Source organism: Cololabis saira, chromosome 11 (assembly GCF_033807715.1).
Source record: "Cololabis saira isolate AMF1-May2022 chromosome 11, fColSai1.1, whole genome shotgun sequence".
NCBI lineage: Eukaryota > Metazoa > Chordata > Actinopteri > Beloniformes > Belonidae > Cololabis > Cololabis saira.
Genome location: NC_084597.1, coordinates 21,754,655 through 21,776,558, shown reverse-complemented (window position 1 = coordinate 21,776,558; position 21,904 = coordinate 21,754,655). Strand labels below are relative to the sequence as shown.

The window sequence follows — 21,904 nt, the reverse complement described above, 5'->3', positions numbered from 1 at the left end:
AAAGAAAGAAAGAAAGAAAGATAAATTCCCGTTGATGACGTTTTTGTGTAACAAACATGGCGGATCTGAGAGTGAGATAGATTTATTTGAAAAGAAATGTTATCGTCATTTTTATCGTTATCGGGATAAATGCAAGAAATTATCGTGATACATTTTTTAGTCCATACCGCCCATCCCTAGTACGCGCGTATCAACGCTGCACGAGCCGACAGAACAGCGGAAAAAAGTTAACCTTTGCTGCTGATGAGCAACGCTGCCAGTTTGAACATGGCTTCAGTGAAGGCCTCGGGCTCCCCCGAGTCCAACGCCTCTCCCATCTGCTTGATCATCAACCGGCTCAGATCTGACTGTCCCCGGACCGCTTGGGCGAAGTGGATCATACCCGAGACCTGAAGAAGGAATGAGGGCAGTAGACGTTTATTTCCACTGAAGAAAGAAAAAGCAACAATGATCACTGAAATAGCTTCGAGTGATTTGTTTCATGAAAAATCAGACTTTTGAATTGTGGTTTAAAAGAACCTTTGAAGAAAGAAAAAACTGGCCTCAAGAAATGAGTTGCTACCCTCAACTTCATATTTAGTTTCAGAACCTCATGGAGGTTACCTCAAACCTAATGGATCACTTCAATCCAGGGCCGAGTGTCCTCTCAGTGAGACGTGTCCACCTGCGTACAGGTGTTCTGGTCCTCATGAACAAACGTCTCCAGGTGTCTCTGGTGTGATGGTTTCTTCTCCAGACTGCAAGTTACAAATGTTTCCCCAGATGTTCAACAGGACTTATAGAAGGACACAGAATAGTCCAGAGTTTGGTTCTGAGTCGATCTTGGCTGGTTCTAGTTGTGTGTTTTGGGTCATCGTCCTGTTGGAGAACCCATGATGACCTGCGACTGAGACCAAGCTTTCTGACTCTGGACAGCACGTTTGTCTCTAGAACGTCTTCATGGTGTTAAGACTTCATCATAGGTGCACAGATTCAAGATTCACCCCCGGTTCCAGAGGCAGCAAGCAGCTCCAGAAGTCTTATTTTTTTCTCTGAAGATTTCATTTTTTAACTTAATTGATCAACTTAAGTTGTCAAACAAAAAGCAAACAAACAAACAAAACTAAAAATTCTTTCCCCATCTTATTTATATCCAAGTAAGTAAACAGAGTTCTCCCCATATAAAAAAATGTCTCATTCTTCTCAGTCTCAGGGGAGATTCAAGCCTTTGTGGATGGCCATGACCTCGATGACCGGGTCCAGACTCGCGTACGTTTACTCGTTTACTGTCAATCTTGCAGTTTGAGTGTCGAGGGAATAAGAATAACAATAAAATTGAATATAATCATGACTTTACCTCCCCAGCGTATCTGTTCCGGAGGTTCAGCGATGCCATGAAGTTGGAGTAGTCTTTCTTCACACAAGCTGGTCTCTCAGTCAGCTGAGTGGACTGACAGGGGAGGAGACAGAGTTTAAATATGCTAAAATAAGTGTAAACTGTCTGCACAACAGACTAATACAGTAAATATACCATCTTCTTATTCATTTTTAGTGTTTATCACAGGAGCTTGAGCAAATATTTAACACCATCAGTATGTGGCATCCTACAGGGTGCTGTTCTTGGGTTGCTGTTCTTCCTCACAACTTTTTATCTTCTCTAAGCACAATTTGGGAAGGAAATTGAATGATGGTTCTATTTCTGAAACCACAAACTAAACCACAAAGCATCTGTTGGCACATTGTATGTTTGTGACTCACCCCCAGCGTGGTGCTTTGTCTGTTGTAACCAGCGAAGTGCAGGATGCTTTCTGTGGCCATGGCCAGGCCCGTGTGCTGGGAGAGACCCGACACCCAGTTCTGGTGTTTATTCAGGTACTCCTAGAAAAGGTCACATAAATGGTCATTTTTACCAATGTTATTTCTGTTAACGTGAACTCAACATTCACGGTTTAAAAACCAAATGTTTCATGAGGAATGTCACCTGTAGGTGGGACTTGGTAACAGACGGAGCCCATTTCATAGCTTCTTTCAAGATCTCTCCACATCGTGCAGCAAAATCCTTCACGATGCTCTGGAGTAATTAGATGCAATAATGTTCATGTGATGTGCAAAAGCTACGAGTCCACTTTATTGTGTAAAAACATAATAAAGGTCATGTTAGGTAAATACAACATATAACCTTTTTCACTCTGATATTATTAACGGGATGTTCAGAAGACTGACAACTATCTTGAATGTTTAATCATACGATTTTTATAATGTCATTTAACTTTTTGATTGGGTGGGGGAGTGGGGTGAGTTAGTATTTACTCAACATTCATGTTTTTGTTGTTCATTAAAATAATTGTTCATACAAGAATAAAAACTAAAGTTCTACTCAAATAAATCTGTTGAAATGTCATGTTTTTGTATTATCTTGCATGGATATCTGCTTATGACAAAATAAATATTTACATTTATGTTTGGATATGATACAGTTTGTTTAAATTACCCCCAATTTCCAGTTAATTCCCATAAATTCCCAATAATTCCCATGGAAAGTTTCCAATTTGGAATATTTCCAAAATTCCCCAGCTTAACTTCCCATGAAGTTTCCGGAAAGTTTCCGGAAATTTACCAGAAATTTTCCACCCCTTTGCAACCCTAATTATGCTGCATTCAATAAACTCCGCATGGAGTGGCATTACCTCTCTGGCTTCATAGGTGTCTGGGACAGTGATTCTGTAGGGTGTGTCTGGGATGTCGTAGTAAGGCTGGTCCTTGTGAATGTCCTGCAACGCATCGGAAATGTTACTTAACAGACTTAACAAAACACCCACCGCCAAAGACTGAATGAAATAAACATCACTCACAGCACTGAGGGACAGAGAGAGCGTCTGCAGGATGTCCAGCATTGTCTTCAGCACCCGGCCACTCCATAGCAGGTGAGGGAAACTGAGGAGAGAGACGCTACCGTTGTCACTGCAGAACTATGTTTCACAATTTACAACGGCGTTGGTGCCGTGTTCTGATCAAATCTTACGTTTCCGCAAGGCCCGACAAATACTTGTCAGCTACTCTGCGAATCCTCTTGTGGATGTGATTGAAGTTGACTAGGAGGAACTGAGCGTGTCGTTCAAGCTCCTCCTCATGGGCTTTGGTCTTTTGCTGCAAATATAAAATAGAGTCGTTTTCTGAAACTACAATTATGAGTAAGATAATCGCAACATTAAAACATTTTTTTTTTTTTTCTTAATTTGAAAGACCAATAAGGTAATGTGAGAAGTCCAGCCTTTTATGAAGATCTTATCTGGGTGAAGGACTATGGGGGTATTATTGTTCCAATATTATTTGTGTGTGCGTAAAAAAGATGTGTCCATGTTATAACGATTCGTATTCGTAATGATAAACATTTGTATGTAAATAAAAAAGTTGTACCCAAAATTCTGCTGTCACACACATGAGTGATAAATTATTAGGGTTAGGATTGTTTTTATGTGAGTATGAATCTAAAAGCTGTGAGTGCAAAGTCTTGTGAATACAACTCTAATTTCTACGACTACGAGTCTTCACTGTGAACACGAATTCAAGTTTATGGGTACGAGTCGAAAAACTGTTGTAATGACGTCACAGACAGGTCAAAGCATAGACATAAGAAAAATAGAGAAACATATTTCCTCATCAACAAAACATGTTATTTTCTTTCTAAAAAATGGCAAAAATAAGAACTTTATTGATCCCACATATAAGTAATTAATGTTATATCTGCTATAGAGAACAAGGTAGTTCCGAAAAACAATATATATCCCCCCTCACAAAAATAAGAAAAATATAGAAAAATAGATCAACAAAACAAATTTAAAATTTTTCAAATAACAAAATAACATAATTGAACCATTTTTCAGACAATAAAATAATATCTGAACCATTTTTCAGACAATAAAATAATTGAAAAAAAATCAGAAAAATAGTTAAAATATGTTATTTTGTTACTTGAAAATTTAAAAATATGTTTTGTTGATGAGAAAATATGTATCTCTATTTTTCTTATTTTTGTGAGGGGGATATATATTGTTTTCCGGCACTACCTTGTTCTCTATAGCTGATATAACATGAATTACTCCTATGTGGGATCAATAAAATTCTTATTTTTGCCATCTGAGAAAATTAAATATATTATATTCGGTGCCTAACTGTTTCCCAAGTATATTAGTGCGTGTGTGAATGAATAAATGAGACGTAAAACGTAAATTTCTTTGTAGAAAGGCGCTTTATGAAAATAATTCCATTTACTTGTATTAGTTTACAGCGCAGTCTTGCCACATCCAATATGGCGGCGACTTTGACGCCATATTGGATGTGGCAGTTGGCTCACTCGCAGACGCACTCGATGGGGCGTCTACGTATATATGTCTATGCTGTGACCTGCCTGTGACGTCATTACAACAGTTTTTCGACTCGTACCCATAAACTTGAATTCGTGTTCACAGTGAAGACTCGTAGTCGTAGAAATTAGAGTTGTATTCACAAGACTTTGCACTCACAGCTTTTAGATTCATACTCACATAAAAACAATCCTAACCCTAATAATTTATCACTCATGTGTGTGACAGCAGAATTTTGGGTACAACTTTTTTATTTACATACAAATGTTTATCATTACGAATACGAATCGTTATAACATGGACATCTTTTTTACGCACACACAAATAATATTGGAACAATAATACCCCCATAAAGGACTCTCCATCTGACTCAAGATTTTACATCCAGCTTTTCAACCAAACCTGGAATTCAATGAACATTGCAGTTCCTCTACTGACCACTGGGTTGTGTTCTTTTCTTTTATGAACAAGCACCTACTGAGAATGACAGGATGCAAAGGAAGGAGACTCTGTAATAAAAACATTCCTCACTTTTTCAGCCATCATCTGAATGAAGACCTCGAAGACCTTGTCCCCAACAGCAATCACACACTGCATCATACCTGCGGAAAAACAGGAACGCCTCCAATTAGTGACACGGGACGCATTTAAGAAAAGAAACAACAACAAAAGGGTTTTGTTTTCTGCTCTGCCCACCAGATTTATCCTTCTGTATCGCTCTGTCTTCAAAGTACCGAAACATGACCTGAAAACGGTCTGAGTCCAGAGCATGCAGCATCCTAATGGAAACAGATGAGAGAAGACATAATGAAGGTCATGCCCCAGACCAGCCAAGGGTTGAGGTCAAAACCATCAGCCCTCCTCATGAAATCAAAACCATGACCAAAGCTCAAAGAGTTTAGATGTCATCTGCCTCTAAAAGAACAAAGATGAAACTATATTAAGCTAAATACAGATATTTGACTGATGAGCTCAAATGAAATAAGAAAAAAAAAACTCTCTTGAAGGTATCTTTGTCCGGTCATCCATGGATGTTTCGGAACATGGACTTGAACCCTGAGCTTCCTCCACAGATTCCCAACAGGACTGGGATCTGTCATTCCAGGTCCTTGATTTTGGTGTCATTTGTAAAGTTTTAGATCAATTTAGAGGGTTGTCTTCTTGGAAGACCTGGCCACAGCCCAAAGCTAGACTGCCAGCAGATTTCTCCATATAATGTTTGCAGGATATTAACGTAATCCCGAGTTAAGCGAGTTAAGCGTACCTCATGTACTCCAGTCTGTAAACGGACAGCAAATACGTGGACATGGCGAAGTCCAGCTTGTTGATAAGAGCAGACACCTCCGGCGGAGGGTCCAGCAGGTTGATGATGGTGCTGCGTAGATCATTCAGCTCCGCCTGAGGAGGATGTTAACTACAGTCAGAGGCCGTGCGGGCAGCTGTGTTTGTGTGTGTGTGTGTGTGTCCGTACTGCGGTGACGGTGTCGTTCTTCAGGGCAGAGTTGTACTGCAGCTCTGAGCGTAAAGGTTCGCCGCTGGGGAACGTCAGCAGCGGCGATTTGGTGGCGATCTCACAGACTCCTTCGTACCACTCCTCCGGCCAGAGACCTGAAGGATTCAGAGGACAAAAATGTACATTTTATGTGATTTCAGATGGCAGCATGGGAAAGAAGATGCAACCCTAATCAGTTAATTAGTCTACCTGAGCCCTCCACTGCAAATCCCATGACCACCGAGTAGAGCCAGAAGTCTCTGAACAGCTTCTGCAGGCGCGGCTTTGCCTCCTTGATTGGCGGCAACCTCTTCGTTAGCTAAAAGCAGAACAAGCGCCAGGATGATAAAGCTCTGCTGGCAGGAAATCCTATGTTGTTTTAGATGTTTATTATAAAGTGGATTTCATTTAAATGTCGTCAGGCGTCATCTGAGTCAAACATGCTGTCTAAATAAGTCCAAATCACTCACCACAGCGATGACTGGGATCAGGACTCCGAGGTTTCCTGCGCTGCTCGACGCCTACAGAGACGAGGAGGCAACTCAGTTCAGTTTTATGAGTCTATTCACACCAGAGGGATATCTGACAGTGCATAAAAAAAAAACTGCACAGGACTACTGATCCTCCAGGCCAACAAGCAACTCCCAACTGTCTGCTCTTCTCTTTAACTGACTGATTGATCAATAAAACTAATCAATTTTAGTGGTTCTGAAAAGCAAGAGCTAAGGATCGTCAGACTTCATGAAAACAACAATCTTTGTGCACATTCTGGTCACAAGAAAACACATTTTAACACACATTCTAGGGATTAAGAAAGCAATTTTATTTTAGTAAACAGTAACTTTCAAAGACCAAATATTATAAATACTTCGTTTAACAAAAACTGCATATTTTTACACCATTTTCAGTTTTCTAAATGCCATTTTTCCCCCTTCTATGTGTATTACAGGATGTGTTATTTTAGTGACCCTGTTGGCTTGCTTGCCATTGGGTGGCCTCCAGGCTCCATACAGTTCTATTTTATTTCAAATGGTCAATCCTCCTGAAGGAGAAATGAGGCAAACCCTGTTATTCGAGACCCAAAGTAATTTTTTTTTTAAGCAGCTCCCTGAGGCTCAGACGAGCTCATGAGGAGTTAAATTATGCCAACTGAAGCCGCGGGACAAAACACCATCCAGATCACACGTAGAAGTAATCTGATGCTGGAACAGACAAACAGGAAGTTGTTTTGAGCTTTAGTGAGGCATGAACTAAGCCTTCCTGATGCTGACGGGCATACGTACCTTCAGAGCCGGGCCTTTGTCCGAGGCCCTCTCGCTGGCTCTCTTCCCCTCTAAACCCAGCTGGACGAAAAGCTCCAGTAGGTTGACCAGCAGCTCGTCCACCATCTGCTCAGCCTGGAGGTTTGCCGCTATGTTCCCCAGAGCATTGATCACGGCCAGCGAACAGTGTCTGCGCATAGAACAGATGACATTCATGGTCACGTCAGCAGCACCCCGTTTTGAAGATGTGTCAGGACATAATAAAAACATCTGGGACGTTTCAAACATTCAAACAGCCCCGTTGGAGATGGATGGATGGTGCCACATCCAGATGGATGTGGCACTGGGTCACTCCGTCGTTGGGACTCACCTGTATCCATGGTCTTTGTATTCTTTGGTGGAGTAGACCATGGAGCTCGCCTTGACGCTGATCTGCTGGAACAGATTCCACACTTCCTGGTAGATGTATTGCTAATAGGAAGAAGAGACATAAAGTGACTAATTACTTTTTTAAAAATACACCCTAAAACACTTTTACATCTGTGGCTCACATCCATGACAAGAGAGGTTTACATTGATCTAGGGCTGGGCGATATGGACCAAAAGTCATATCTCGATATTTTCTAGCTAAATGGCGATACTCGATATATATCTCGATATTTTTTCTGTGCCTTAATTGGGGTTTCCCCCAAAGCATTATAGCATAGCATCTCTGTTAGCTTCATTTTTTCTGAGGCAAACCCTTAAAAAAACAGTCAGTTTTAATACAAAGCCTCGTGCCAAATGTCACACAGGTACATTTATTAACAGAGGTCTGCACAATATCAAAATGTATAAAACAAATGAAATAAAAATAAACTGCCTGCATATATAGAATAAAAATGCTTCTTGAATAAAATAAAACAAATATCCCTTTCCTGCATAACAATTAAATTAAAATACAAATGTGCAATTAATACAGTGTAGACAGTAACAGGCAGACTTTTCCACTGAGGTTGACAGTTGTGCAAATAACAAAACATTTGTGCAAATCTCAAATAAAACATTCAAGTCAATTTGTCACAAAATAAGCTATATCAAAATCATTAAAAAAAAAATCAAAAAAAATCGATATAAACGATATTGTCTCGTACCATATCGTGTTTGAAAATATATCGATATATATTAAAATCTCGATATATCGCCCAGCCCTACATTGATCATTTAAATATTTCCTGCTGTAAATGGGTAAAATTCACATATTTGACATCGTAGCAGATCAGATTGAAAAATTGAGCCAAACAGCACCTGAAATACCTGAAATACAACAAGCAACTTTCGTGTGAGCAACTCTCAGCACTCACATTTCCTGTGATGACCATGCAGCCCAGCTGGTCGATGATGAGGACGTCCAGCTGGGACGGAGGCTGGCAGAACTTCTGCTGCAGGATCTGCAGGATGGGCTCCATTACTCTGGGAGTGTCGCGCAATGCCACGGCAATGTGACCCAGAGCTCTGATGGTGTGGTCAGGGATCAGGTGGGCGTCCCTGGGGAAACGAGGAAGGGGCGCTGTTTTACTCAGTCCCATTCTACCAAACGAAGCAGGATCATCACGTTGGTGCTGACTTACTTGTCATTCTCCTGATAGATGTAGAGACGATTCGAAAGACTGGCGAGAAAAGCCTCAACGATGACGTTATCCATGGTCAGGCCCGCCTTTAGGCACCTGAGAGCAGCGCAAATGGGAAACACTTGAGCTCAAGTTGTTTTTTGAGCAGAACACCTCAGACGTAGTCGCGGGGGAGCTTACCTGCAGATGTTATCTATGGAGATGTCCCGCAGCTGCTCGTACATGGACGGCTGGCTCTTCTTGCTTGAGTGGGTGCTGAGAGTCGACTGGGAATGTTCGTTGGTCACGTGGATTTTGATCTCACCACCTCCTTTTGAGAACAAATCATTTTGTGAGTGGGAGGAGCCGGTCGTCATCATTTTGGTGACGGTTCAGCGAGCTGTTGGCCGTGCAACCGTTACCTGGAGTGTACTGGGTGTGATATTTGTACAGCTTCACCAGAACAGGAGAAGGGACCACCAAGAAGTCTCTCAGAGACGTGGTGACAGAGTGGGCCACAACGGGGAAGCGCTCGCACAGACGACCCAAACCCTGGACACAGACAAACGTGCATTAAAGCATCGTTGACGGAGCCAAAAAAATAAACAGGTAATATTAGATCTACAGATTATAATACTGGTGTAAAATGTAAAAAGGAGTACACCAGGATGCAGATATGCGCTTCATTTAAAGCAGCACAATGTAACTTTCAGCTTTTGTTGAGTTTGGCAGCTCCTTTGGACAAAAGCGGTAGTGCTTTACCAGTAGTGTGGAAGGGTTCCTAACATCCACCTCCAAGTTACATAGTCCCAGTGAAGGCGATACAGACCCCTCAGACCATGACAGAGGTTCATTAAACCTGTTGTAAGTTGATGTACCATCACAATGACTCTGGAAATATTATATTAAGGTGGAAAAGTTACATTGTGCTGCTTTAAAGGAGCTGTATGTAAGAGCAATAATAAAACGAATCATAAAATGACCCCGATATGTCAACAGACATTTAAAAATAATGTTCATTTCAAATACTTATGTCACTGACAACAGCACTCAAGCCAGGATATTCCAGTTTAAAAAGAGGAGTTGCAGCCCTCAACTGATGTTTATGTTGTCATTTTTTGTTTTGGCCTGAAGCTCCACCCTCCACCTATCTCCCAATCACCAAGTCAGTATTGTTTCTGCATCCGGGTTGCCAGCTCGGCTCTAGTTATCGCAGCCATGGCAGCCTACGTTCCTGCTGCATTCTGCAGCCTACCTGGCAACCTCTGGTCGGGGGGAGGAGGGGGAGGGTACACGCCGCTCAACAGTATTTTGAAAGTGACTGCAGTACCAGTTTTGGACATTTCTTACAGACGGCTCCTTTTAAGGGAGCAAAAATTAGCCCTTCATTCAGGTCTGCTCAGATTGCCCGCGCCGAGCAAGCTAAAGAAGCAGAAAGACATAAATATACAGCTGTGGCTTCAATGCCAGTGGTCAGAGGCCGTAGCTGCTCCCTCTCGCTGCTGTGCCTAGAAACCTGGAGGAGCATCCAGCAGCTGAGGCCAACATCACACACTCAAGGCAGGCTGAATGTGAGGCGTAAAATCTCAAATAGGAAGCTCTTACCTGTAAGCAGCATATGAGGAGGGGCATGTGGGCAATGATGACCTTGCTGGAGGTCTTCGACTGCAGCTTCTCCGACAGTTTGGTGCAAAGGTTCTCAGCGCCTGGTGAAAAAACGAACCGCTTTTCAGTGGAAACTCTTGAGGACAGATTTAGTCACTGCTGGACTCAGAACCGTGATCCACATCTCACCCTGCTCCTCGGTCACAGCCCACACCATGAGGTCCACGCAGGCGGCGTTGGCCTGGCAGCGCAGCTTCAGCGGGCTCAATTCGCTCTGGAGGTACTCGACATCGTGGAGGATCCTCTGCAGCTCCGACTGGCTGCTGCTGAACTGCTCCAGGACAAAGTCGTGGACCTCCTTCACGTAGTCAGTCTGAAGATCTGAAGCATGAAAGATTAATTATTAAGGATTTAATCAAACCAGGACACAATATGGTGGCATTTTATATGAACATGACTTGAGATGTGCATTGGTATCAAAAGGTACAGTCCCGAAATGGTTCTGATCCAATATCTTTTCATTGTGTCCCCACTTAGTTAGAGGGTCCCCCAAGGCTCCATATTGGGCCCAGTTCCCCTCTCTTTATATATTCTTCCTTTGGGACCCATATTTAAAGAGCACAATATTTCATTCTATTGTATTTTTGCAGCAGCCTCAACAGAGATGCCCAGACTTCCTTCACCCCAGACACTTCCTCCAGCTCTTCTGAGGAGACCCCGGGGAAGACCCAGGACACGCTGGAGAGACTAAGGCTGCGTCCCAATACTCGCCCTCGCCCTCGTTTTCTTCACTAATCCTAACTTTTGCGCGTTCCCGTGAAGGTAGTGGTGTCCCAATTCCTCTTTTCACCTAGGGGGAGGGGGCATAACGAGGGCGAGGGGCTGAGAATAGCCCCTTCAAATCGAGGGTTTGCAGATGCTCACTTGGCGAGCGAGGGGGTATGAAAATTTCCCAGAATGCTTTTCGTCGTCATTTGCGGACTGAATAAAAAAAAAAAAACATGGCGGACATTTCTTATTTTTTTGGGAATAAAATCAATATTTTGAGTTAGTTTCTGGATAAAAATGCATTTTGATTACATTTCTCGGCGCAAATCAATATTTTACTTTCATAATATTCACTCAGTGAATGTACATAATCCCTTTTTTGTCCGTTGTTCGCTAAGATCGCGCCGGAATATGGTTACGTAACCTACGTAAGCGACGCCGTAGGTTACGTAAGCTACGCCATAGGCTGCGTCTATTTAACGCGGACCTAAACTCCGGAGCCGGCAGACAGAAATCTCTAAATTTCGGAGCAAATTTCTTAACAGGCGTAGCTACAACTGTTAGATTTCACCTATTAAACCAACATCTTCCTAAATGATTTATTTCAGCCAGCGTAATTCTCAACAGAGCTGCGTCCCAGGAGAGAGTTTCTCTCCCGGGGCTGACGCAGCAGCTTGACCCGGCAGACACGTCTCTTCTCGGGCTGTGAGCTGCTTCTGCTCCCCGGGGGCGGCGGCTCTTCTCATCTCCGAAAACATCGGGTCAAATTTCTTAACAGGCGTTATTTGGATAAACTGAGCCCCGGTTGCGGATCTTAAGGTTACCTTTATGCCGGAAAAAATATTAAAACTTAATAAATTGCCATATTAACAGCGCTACAGCTGAAATTAAAACAGCTTTTGGCTCTCAGCTTCCTGATCAGGTTAGGGATGAAAACGAGGGGGAGTAGGAGAAATGGGACAGGCACCTGGGCCAAGTACCCTAGATCTCAAGTGCCCTAAAATCTCCCCCTTCTTTTTTAGGGGTTAGGGAAGAAAAGAAGTGCGAGTGAAGAAAAGTAGGGGGAGTATTGAGATTGGGCCTATGTCTCTTGGCTGGCCTGGGAACAACTCGGACTCCCCTCGGAAGAGCTGGAGGAAGTGTCTGGGGTGAAGGAAGTCCATGAACCTGAAAGTCAGTGGTTCGAACCCTAGTTCCTCCTGTGTCCACCAAAGTGTCCTTGGACAAGACACTGAATCCCCCGGTTGCTCCCGGTTGTCAGGCCAGAGCCGTTGTGTGGCAGCTCCGCCGACAACCGGTGTGTGAATGTGTGCGTGCGTGTGTGGGTGAATGTCTACAGTGTAAAGCGCTTTGGGGCGGTAGGAGTACGGCTGGAAAGCGCTGTATAAGTGTAAGCCATTTACCATTTACCAAGGCTCTCACCTTTCAGGTTGTACAAGGTGTCTCTCAGCATCTTAAATATGGCAACATACAGTGGGTCACTGAAGGTTTTGTAGTAGAGATGAAAACCAGGATTCATCTGCAGAGACACCAACAGCAGCATCGGTGAACCAGCGGTTCAAGAAAAAAGGAGGAGGGAAAGATCAGCGTCAGAGTCAGACCTCTAGAAGTTCTGCCAAGGTCCCATCCAGGGATTTGAGAAACGACTCCGAGACAAACTGCTCAACCTGTTCAAGACAAACAAACACAACGATGTTCACATTCTGCACAACACCACCGTGTCCGTGTCTCACTGTGCGCGGCGACCCTGCTGACCATGTGGAGGAGTTGTCTGAGCATATCCAGAGGAACATGTAACTCTCCGGAGCTGCTGCCAGTGAACAGAGGAGAGACGGAGAAGCTGGAGCTGATGGTGGAGAAGTAGTAATCGGGATCCACGGCGCTGCCGTCGGGAAGATACGAGCCTGAGGAGGGAGGAGAGAGCTCTGTGGAGCACGCGTGGCATGGCTTTGGACCGAAGTTTATTCCGACAATAAATCAACTACAATAACACATGAGAATAAAAACACAAAGCTGAAAGAGCTGTGAGTAATGCTTAGAACGCACGTGAACGTGCTTAAAAATGGGTTTTTCGGCATTAATGTGCCCCTAAAATGTGATCTGACCTTCATCTGAGTCACAAACGCAGTGTTTGGTCCAATAATTGTATATCATTAGTATCACAGATAATAATGAATTCAACTGAAGAGAATTATAATAATCAGGCTCTGACTGAGCCATTCCAGAAGGAAGCTGATTGGTAGTGGACTCCAGTGGTGGTCCAGGTCCAGAGGCAACGGAGGAAGCCCACATCATGATGCTCCCTCCACCATACTTCACTGTCAGGATGATTCGATTCTGGTAAGTTGTACTCTCTTTTTTTTTTTTTTTGTCAGGCACTTTTTCTCAATATTCTTCCCTTTCAATTCAACTTTTGCTGAATTATGGAAAATGAATGTGGAAAATCATTAAATTCCAGACAGCTCACCATTTATGGCCATTCTGAAGCACGATTCCCCTGCTTACCTTCAAAGTAGTGTGCAGATGGATCTGCAGGGGAGCTGGGTGTCAGACCTCTCTCTGGACTGGCCTAAAAACCAGAAAAAAAGAAGAAGAAAAAAAAAAACCTTATTGTTGGACAGGCCATTGGGTTTGTCATTTTGTCCGTTTCACTACTGTCGACACCTGTTGTGACAAACTGGACACGGAGGAGCCTTTCAGTCTCACAGAGTCTCCCTGACACACTGTGAGCAGCGAGCTTGGGAGGATGGAGCGGAAGTCGTTGAAGGAACGTCGGCGGACGGCATCGCTGTCGTCTCTGTTGGGCAGCAGGGGAGCGACGGGTCGAGGAAACAGCTTGGACAGCAGCGGCTCGTCCGTGTTGCTGTATCTACCGAACGCTCTGGCGACACCGAGGAGGGTGGGCACAGTGTACCTGCACAGGTATTCTGCACAGGAGAGCACACGGAGAGCATTTTACTTCCTGGAATGACTACGTGACGCACAGAAGCAGTGCTGGGTCATGCTGGCACCTTTGTCATGGGCCTCTGGACTTTTGCAGGTGTCTTGAAGAACCTTCATGATGTCCATAATCGCCTCCAGGATCTGACAGTCACAATCAGTTTTTTTTTAGTTATTACATTTGCATATGATGTTTAAACTGAACATAAAATAAATAAAAAACAACCCCCCCCCACGTTGAATCTGACCGCATACAACCATCTTGGTCCCTGAATGCTTTTAGCTTGTCATCTGACCGTTGACAAACAGTCACCAAATATGTAAATACATCATGAATGTCCATCTTTGGTATTTGCCAGGTTTTTTTTTTGTTTTTTTTTGTGAAACGCAGCTCTGCCATCTTGCTGCTGAACAAAGGTCAACGTTGCCAGCATAAACACCCACACACCTGTCCTCGTAAGTTTTCATCGCGTTGGGCGACGTCTGAAAGCAGCGTTACGAGAGCGAAGCTGAAGTTTTCTGCGACCGGAAGAGTCTCTGCAAGACAGGATGATCAAATACCGATTTTAGCTCTGTAGATAGTAGAAAGGGAAATGTACAACATGAATGTGATGGACTGTGTGAATCTGGTATTGCTACACACCCCGTCCTTTGCGCTCTGAGCTTTCTTCGATCCACTGAACTTTGGGAAGCCCTTTCAGCAGCCCAAGCAGGTAGGGGACGGTGGCTTCTTTGTGCTGCAACACAAGAGTTAGTTTCAGAAAACAAAAAACAGTCTTTGAAGCTGATGTTAGTGCCATAACGAGTCAGCAACATGTTCACCTGAAGGTCTGACTCTACTAGAAAAATGCCAAGCGCTATCACAGCATCTCTCCTCCTCTCATCCAGCTGGAAGACTCCCCTGAAGTCCACAGGACACATGCACTGGAGCTTCTGGACCTGAGGAAGAACACGGCGAGTTAAGGTTAAGACAAGCTACCAAGTTTAGAGTTCTGCTCTAACATTTGGATTCAGTCTACAGAGACACTCAAGCTGATGAACTCTGTGTCTAACATCAAAATTGAGGAGGTTTGGAGTCCTATTTTCAAATTTTTATTCTTTAATGTCAGAGACATTTTGAATTCACTTTCTTCAAAGTAAAATGTTTATTTACCCTTGGTTAGTATTTGGTAGAATGTACTGTAAATTCTTTAACTTGACTTAAACACGTTGGGTAGATATTTAGAACACACAATACTGATCCATTTCTCTTGTCTTGACGCCACTGGTGGATCGGAGTCCAGTTTCTGGATCTTCTTGCTCAAATGAATCAGCCGTACATTTTCTATAGGTTTTTGTGATGGCCACTCCTATACTTTTCTTTTGTGTTGTTTTCTTGAACAGATCAATATGGGACCTTCATACACCAGGAAATTGTACCCGAGGGTGATCCAGACATGTGAAGGTCTGCAATATTGTTGCCTTGATGTCAAACGTTCATACGTGTGCCTCTAACCAGCTCAACGATGTCAATTAGCCTATCAGAAACTTCTAATCTTAAAACGTCATCATGAGGAATTTTCCAACCCGATTAAGGTAACTGTCAAGTTCATAGATGTCAATCAAGGTTTTTAATATGTCAAATGAACAGAAGTGGTCCCAGGACTGATCCTTGAGGAACACCATTGGTAAGACTGAAGTATCTAGAAGTTAGTCAGGGGGCAAACCCTAAGATTGATAACTATGCTCACGCTTCTGGGTAAAGTTTGACAACCTTATCTTTTTGTTAGAAGGAACCCCTAGGAGGAATAATAGGGGTGTTGTCATCTTGGATTTTTTTGCTGGTGACCACTGGAGGCGCTGTAACATTCAAATACTCAATTCATGCATATGGTCACAATAATGGTCAAAATGTACAGTTTATATGCAAAATCTTAAATGTTCAAGATTTTATATTTAGGGAAAGGGATAAAACATCAATTGAATTTTTTTTTTTTTTTTTTTTTTTTTTTTTTTTTTTTTTTTTTTTTTAAATTGCATTGCTATATTTTGTCCAATATTGGTTAAAAAATATGACTTTTTTATAGGCGTTTTGAACACACACACATAATAAGCATCTTTTTTTTTGCATTCTAACTAGTAATGTTATGCTAATTGAGCAGCTAGGTAGCTAGGCAAGCTAGCAAGGCAAGCTAGCTAAAGCTCTGCACCATGCTTTTTAGGGCTTCACTTTCTGCGCTTGACTGAACGGAATGATGCTAATGATTAATTCTCCAGCGCATGACTATGATACACTTTGGCCAGTATTAAAAAACTGCCATAACATGACCAACAACCTAGGCCAAAAGTACACAGTCATAACATTTGATGAGCAGCTTTATTGTAAAGCAAAGATGCTTCAGTGGCACCATCAAAAGGAGTGTGAGAACATGGTGATCCTCTTGGGTGGCTTTCATGTGCAAATGAACTTTGCAAAGGTCATTGGCCATCATGTTGCCGGTTCAGGGCTGAGAGACATCCTTGAGGAAAGCAGTGTGTTTGGGAAGAACACAGCAGATAATATCATAATATCACACAAACTTGTCTTTGAAGCACTTTGGAAGATCTTGTGGCCAAGCTTTCTCCAATGGGTGGAAGACAATGAATACACAATCAACAAGGGGTGCTTGGAGCTGGCAGGTGCACTATCAGAGCACATAAGAAATGGAGATGTTGAAACAGCTGCAGCATGCTATGAGGAGCTTTTGCTGAAAGTCGGTAAGGGTCAGAATCTCATTGCAGAGTTTGACAAGGCCAATGAAGACAAGCCAACCTTCACCTTCTGGAGACAGTACATGGAGCTTGTGTCTATTCTCCTGGCATTCACACGGGCACTTAGGTGTGGAGATTGGAAGCTATACATGTCAGCATTCAAGAGCATGATGCCCTGGTTCGCTGCTTATGATCACACTCATTACACAAGATAGGGTACTGTGTTCAATGCAGACATGGAACATCTGGCACACACAGCACCAGAGGTTTACCAGGGATTTCTAGATGGTGATTTTGTTGCCAAAGAAACCAAGCATAGCTTCAATTGGGTGCCTTTTGACCTTCGCCTTGAACACATCAACAAAACAGGAAAAGTTGCTGGAGGACTGGTGGGCATCACAAGAAATGAGAGTGCGAGAAATCGCTGGTCCATCACCTACAAGGAATGTGCTTCAAAAAGACACACACTTGTTTTTTTGGAAGTTTTTTTTTTCTCTCCATGTGTAATAGTAAAGTTGAGGAAACTTTTCCACTTTTAGGTTACTTATGACAAAACTGAATCATGAAAAAATATGATTATCTGGATGTACTGAAGCGACATATCAAAGATCAGCCAACAATCCCACTTCCCTCCACCCACCCCCATTCTGATCGGCACCCCACACCAGGTACATTCATCCCGTTCTCATCTGTAATCACCAACCTAGGTGTCAAAATGGACCCCCACATCAAAAACCTTTGCAAAACCTTATTCTTCCACCTCCGAAATATAGCCAGACTGCGTCCCACACTCTCCCTGATACCGAAAAACTTGTCCAAGCTTTTGTTTCCTCAAGGCTGGAAACTGCAAAGCACTCCTCATCGGGACCCCTAGCAAGAGCATCCAGAAGCTCGAGCATATTCAGAACTGTGCTGCTAGGGTCCTGATGAGAGTGTGGAAATATTATCACATTACACCCATACTCCACACTGGCTCCCCGTCTCCTCCAGGATTGAATACATGGTCTGTCTTCTTAGTCGTCAGTGCATCCACAGCAACGCCCCATCATATCTCAAAGAACTCATCGCACCCACTCCCTCCGCTCTGGAAATCAAGACCTGCTCAAAACAAAAAAGACTAACCTTCGGACCATGGGGTGACCGATCTTTCTGCTCAGCTGCCCCTCAACTGTGGAATGCCCTCCCCGCCCACCTGAGAGCACCACAGTCACTTGATGCCTTCAAAAGGGGACTCAAGACTTTTTTGTTCACCGAGGCATTTGCCTAACCTCAGTAGGAACTATGCATTTTTAATCTCTTTGCTGTGCATAGGTGACCTTGTCCTGACTTTCTTAGTTTTTTTCTTGCAATTGTAGTCCTTATTTTTGCTGCGTTTTTTAACTTGTTTTTATTGTAGCACTTTGAGATTGATTCAAATATAAATTGCGTTATAAATAAAATGTATTATTATTATTATTACAATTATCTTTATTATAAAAAAAACGAATACACACTTATCCCCAAAGAACTTCCAAACCAGTTAAAAACTGGCTGAAGCAGCCTTGAACTAGACTCGGCTCCTGCACTACTGCACAGAATAATACTTTTTACCCCCAAAAGGGCAATTAATCTAGCATCACGGCAAGTTATAACAACAAAATCTGGGACAAAAGCAGAACAAACCCGATCAATCATTGATTTAGCAAGTTCCACAAATCTTACACAATGTGCTTAGACAATGAGTTGTTAGGTCATATTTTTGCTTCCACAGTCCTTTCATCATGTACTTCCTGCTTAAAACTTCCCCACCCTGAACCTCAACGAGAGTCTTTTCTAACCACTTCAACTCTGGCTGGTTTTTGCGGGTATTTTTATTGTAATTAATTAATATTAGAAACACCCTGACGCACAATTCAAACTCCCGGGGGACAAAAAAGTTTAGGATAGATAAAACACTTCCACCCAAGATAAAATCATGTTAATTTTCAAGTAAAATCACTTTAAGTATGAGGCACTTTTCTCATATTTATTATTATTATTATTATTATTATTATTATTATTATCATTATTATTGTTATTATTATTTTATTATTTTGTGACCAGAATTTGAGCCTTAAATGTTTAAATGTTCCCATTTATAACAAAAGCAGACAAAAAAAACATAAAGGCAATAAAATACTGAAGCAACATTGAAGCTGTATTTCTTTTCTTTTCTGCTTCATTATTGTTAATTAATTAATAAAGATTCAGTTTAAAAGAAAATGCTCTATGTTGTTGTTTGTCAGGTTTAGTCTTAAAGTGAGATCCACAGCAAACAGATGATATTTATTTACATTTTTTCACAAAATAAAAAAAAAAATAAAAAAAAAACATTAGGATGTGCTAACTTTTACACGATTGTAACTAGAACACCCCAAACTAACCCCTGATCTCGTCTCATCAGGCCTAGGACTGTTTTTTTTTTTTTTTTTTTTTAAACATCAGTATAATTTGAGTGACTGCAACAGACAATTAGGTCTGTGAAGAGGATAACTGGGACTAACCTCCCATCTATCTAGGACCTGTACCGGTCCAGTACCAGGAAAGGGGCAGGTAGCATCTCTGCAAACCCCTCACACCCAGGACAGTCTGTTTGAACTCCTCCCCTCTGGACAGCACTACAGGGCACTGTACGCCAAAACCTCCAGACTCAGAGACAGTTTCTTCCCCTAAGCTGTTGCTCTGATGAACTCTCATCACTCTGTTAGGATTTTATGAAATTGTTAAAGTATGAGGGTTTTTTTCTATAAGATTGTACTGATGGTTGCTCTCAGCGCAGAACCACCTCCTGTTTTTATGACCAGGCTGATTTGCTGAGTTCTTCTTTAGGTGAGGACGGTGGCATGTCGGATTACAGGTAGACAACAGAAAAATATGGCTGAAAGTGTGACATGTTTAAGTTTCTTTCACTGCAGTTGGCCTCCCAGATAAGGTTCAACATCGGCTCCTATAACGTACAAAACACCTCCCTTTTTCAGTATAAATATGACTGGATTGATGACCACAGTGTGCATTTCTCTCCTAGCTCTGTGGTTTGAGAAAACTGTACCTCTGGCTGGAAAATATTGTGCATGATATAATAAAAGCTTGTATTAACATTTGATTCTGTTCACTGATTTTCTTATGGTGCACCAGACAAACGAACACGAGGATCTTTCAACTCATAGAGTCTCAGAGTAATCAATCACTGTGCAATAATAATAATAATAATAATAATAATAATAATAACAACCACAATCATATACTATAACAATGCACCTTTCAATAACCATGTCTACCTCATACTGCTGCACCTTTCACTTTAAAACATTTTGTATATATGCAGTACTCGAGTTGTAAAAAAAAAAAATCAGGGGGGATGGTGGATTTTATCATATGGGGACAGATAATTTGTGCTGATTACAAATAATATAATATATTACAAATAATAGCAGTGACCAAAACACCTGCAGAAATACTGCAGGAATGACATAGCAGCAGTTAAATGCAGCCTTCTGTAAGCTTTAAATATCCACTGGGCTTACATCAAATACATCTAAACACAAAAATAAAAAACACTTTTCTGAACGTATCAATATGCCTCTGTCCTTCACAGGATAAGTAAAATGGATCACTGCAAAAACTCAAAATCTTAACAAGAATATTTGTCTTATTTCTAGTTAAAATGTCTCATTTTAGTAAATAAATCTCATTACACTTAAAACAGACTCATCACTGGAAAAAACAACAATTTTCACCTGTTTCAAGTAGATTTTCACTTAAAATAAGTAGAAAAATCTGCATGTGGAGCAAGATTTTATTGCTTGTAACGAGAAGATAAATCTTGTTCCACTGGCAGATTTTTTCTACTTATTTCAAGTGAAAATTTACTTGAAACAGGTGAAAACGGCCAAATAATTTTTCTGGTGATGACTCTAAATGTTGAAATAGCAGTAAAACCACATTCATTGATGAAATGACATGAGGGATGGAAAAGGGGGATGATTTTGACAGCTTTTATTTCAGGGGGGATGCCATCCCCCCCTCAACTCGAGTACTGTATGTTAATAAGAGCCATTTGTGTATTTACTGTAAGTGAGTCTGTCTTGTTTGACCTGTCTTGGCCAAATAAACCTGATTCTGATTGTACAGATATTTTTTGACAACAGAGATTAACAGCAGCTGACGTCAGCCGACGCTAGCCGACTGAGGGTTGCGACGGATCATAAAAGTAAACAAAGCAGCGACAAGAAGAGTTTTATTTCTTGTCCTCCGTGATCCGAGTCTGCACCGAGCCCCGGCCGGCCCGCACCTATCCGGGTTAAGGGTGATTTACGGTTCCGCGTTACACCAACGCAGAGCCTACGCCGTACGGTACACGTCGACGCGCACCCTACGCCGTAGGCTACGGCGTAGGCCCTGCGTCGATTTAACGCGGGACCATAATTTAGGCTTTACCTTGTCTATGGGCGCCTGTCGGTGAGCCGCCAGAGACCGAGCCAAGGACAGGACGGTGCTGAAGTAGAAGCCGCTGCTTCCCCCTCCGCTCGCAGACATGGTTAACAACACCCGGGCTGCTGCTTCACAGCGACACGAACATCCCCCTGGACCCGACCGGACCGGATGAGCGGAGACCAGTCAGTCACGACGCGACGACGGCAGCCGCGACGGCCAAAAAACCCGGTGGAGCCACCGGGATCCGCTTCGGCGATTAGAGACGGAGCTTTAGCGCAGGATCGCGATCACAATCATAGCAGTGCTGCAGCTTCACCACAAGACGAATGATTGGTTATCTGTCGATTCATAGACGGATAAAGAGCCGTTCTGCTGCATTTTTGAACACCAAGGGCACCTTAACACAGGTCCAATTAAAAACCACAACACTCTTATCAAACCTGGATTAAATTCTCTCCAAAACAGTCAAATACAGTTTGTGACTCGTGAAAAACTTCTTGTATTTGAGAAAATGTGTAAATATATATTTAAAAAAAAAAAACGTTTCTATTTAGCATTGGGGCTTTATTTCAAACAGTTGTTTGTTTATTTATTTATTTATTTATTTATTTATTTATTTATTTATTTATTGGTTTATTTGGCAGGGCCAATGCACATCAATAAAACATTGCTGTAAATGTGCCAGAGTTAGCCAAGAGGCTATTTTTCATCTGTAGTCCCTGG

The 21,904-nt window shown here is 42.3% G+C and overlaps 1 protein-coding gene across 2 annotated transcripts in view; it reads right to left on the bottom strand.

Moving 5' to 3' along the window:
- Positions 1–21,430, bottom strand: part of pi4kaa (phosphatidylinositol 4-kinase, catalytic, alpha a) — a 37,581-nt gene extending 16,151 nt beyond the window's left edge. The window contains exons 1-31 of one of the 2 annotated variants that reach the window (XM_061733991.1): positions 21,185–21,430; positions 14,822–14,938; positions 14,643–14,736; positions 14,448–14,536; positions 14,071–14,143; positions 13,724–13,986; positions 13,565–13,628; positions 12,815–12,963; positions 12,661–12,726; positions 12,482–12,578; positions 10,481–10,672; positions 10,292–10,392; positions 9,109–9,238; positions 8,888–9,017; positions 8,708–8,803; positions 8,441–8,624; positions 7,468–7,568; positions 7,119–7,287; positions 6,306–6,356; positions 6,046–6,154; positions 5,815–5,951; positions 5,608–5,741; positions 5,040–5,122; positions 4,875–4,945; positions 3,002–3,126; positions 2,832–2,913; positions 2,667–2,750; positions 1,961–2,050; positions 1,738–1,857; positions 1,337–1,429; positions 233–389 (exon numbers count right to left, since the gene is read on the bottom strand). In XM_061733991.1, coding sequence (XP_061589975.1) covers positions 233–389; positions 1,337–1,429; positions 1,738–1,857; positions 1,961–2,050; positions 2,667–2,750; positions 2,832–2,913; positions 3,002–3,126; positions 4,875–4,945; positions 5,040–5,122; positions 5,608–5,741; positions 5,815–5,951; positions 6,046–6,154; positions 6,306–6,356; positions 7,119–7,287; positions 7,468–7,568; positions 8,441–8,624; positions 8,708–8,803; positions 8,888–9,017; positions 9,109–9,238; positions 10,292–10,392; positions 10,481–10,672; positions 12,482–12,578; positions 12,661–12,726; positions 12,815–12,963; positions 13,565–13,628; positions 13,724–13,986; positions 14,071–14,143; positions 14,448–14,536; positions 14,643–14,736; positions 14,822–14,938; positions 21,185–21,283 — 3,550 coding nt within the window. In that variant the 5' untranslated portion in view covers positions 21,284–21,430. The remainder of the gene's footprint in view (positions 1–232; positions 390–1,336; positions 1,430–1,737; positions 1,858–1,960; positions 2,051–2,666; positions 2,751–2,831; positions 2,914–3,001; positions 3,127–4,874; positions 4,946–5,039; positions 5,123–5,607; positions 5,742–5,814; positions 5,952–6,045; positions 6,155–6,305; positions 6,357–7,118; positions 7,288–7,467; positions 7,569–8,440; positions 8,625–8,707; positions 8,804–8,887; positions 9,018–9,108; positions 9,239–10,291; positions 10,393–10,480; positions 10,673–12,481; positions 12,579–12,660; positions 12,727–12,814; positions 12,964–13,564; positions 13,629–13,723; positions 13,987–14,070; positions 14,144–14,447; positions 14,537–14,642; positions 14,737–14,821; positions 14,939–21,184) is intronic. The other variant, XM_061733992.1, reaches the window with a different exon arrangement.
- Between the last annotated feature and the right edge of the window lie 474 nt (positions 21,431–21,904).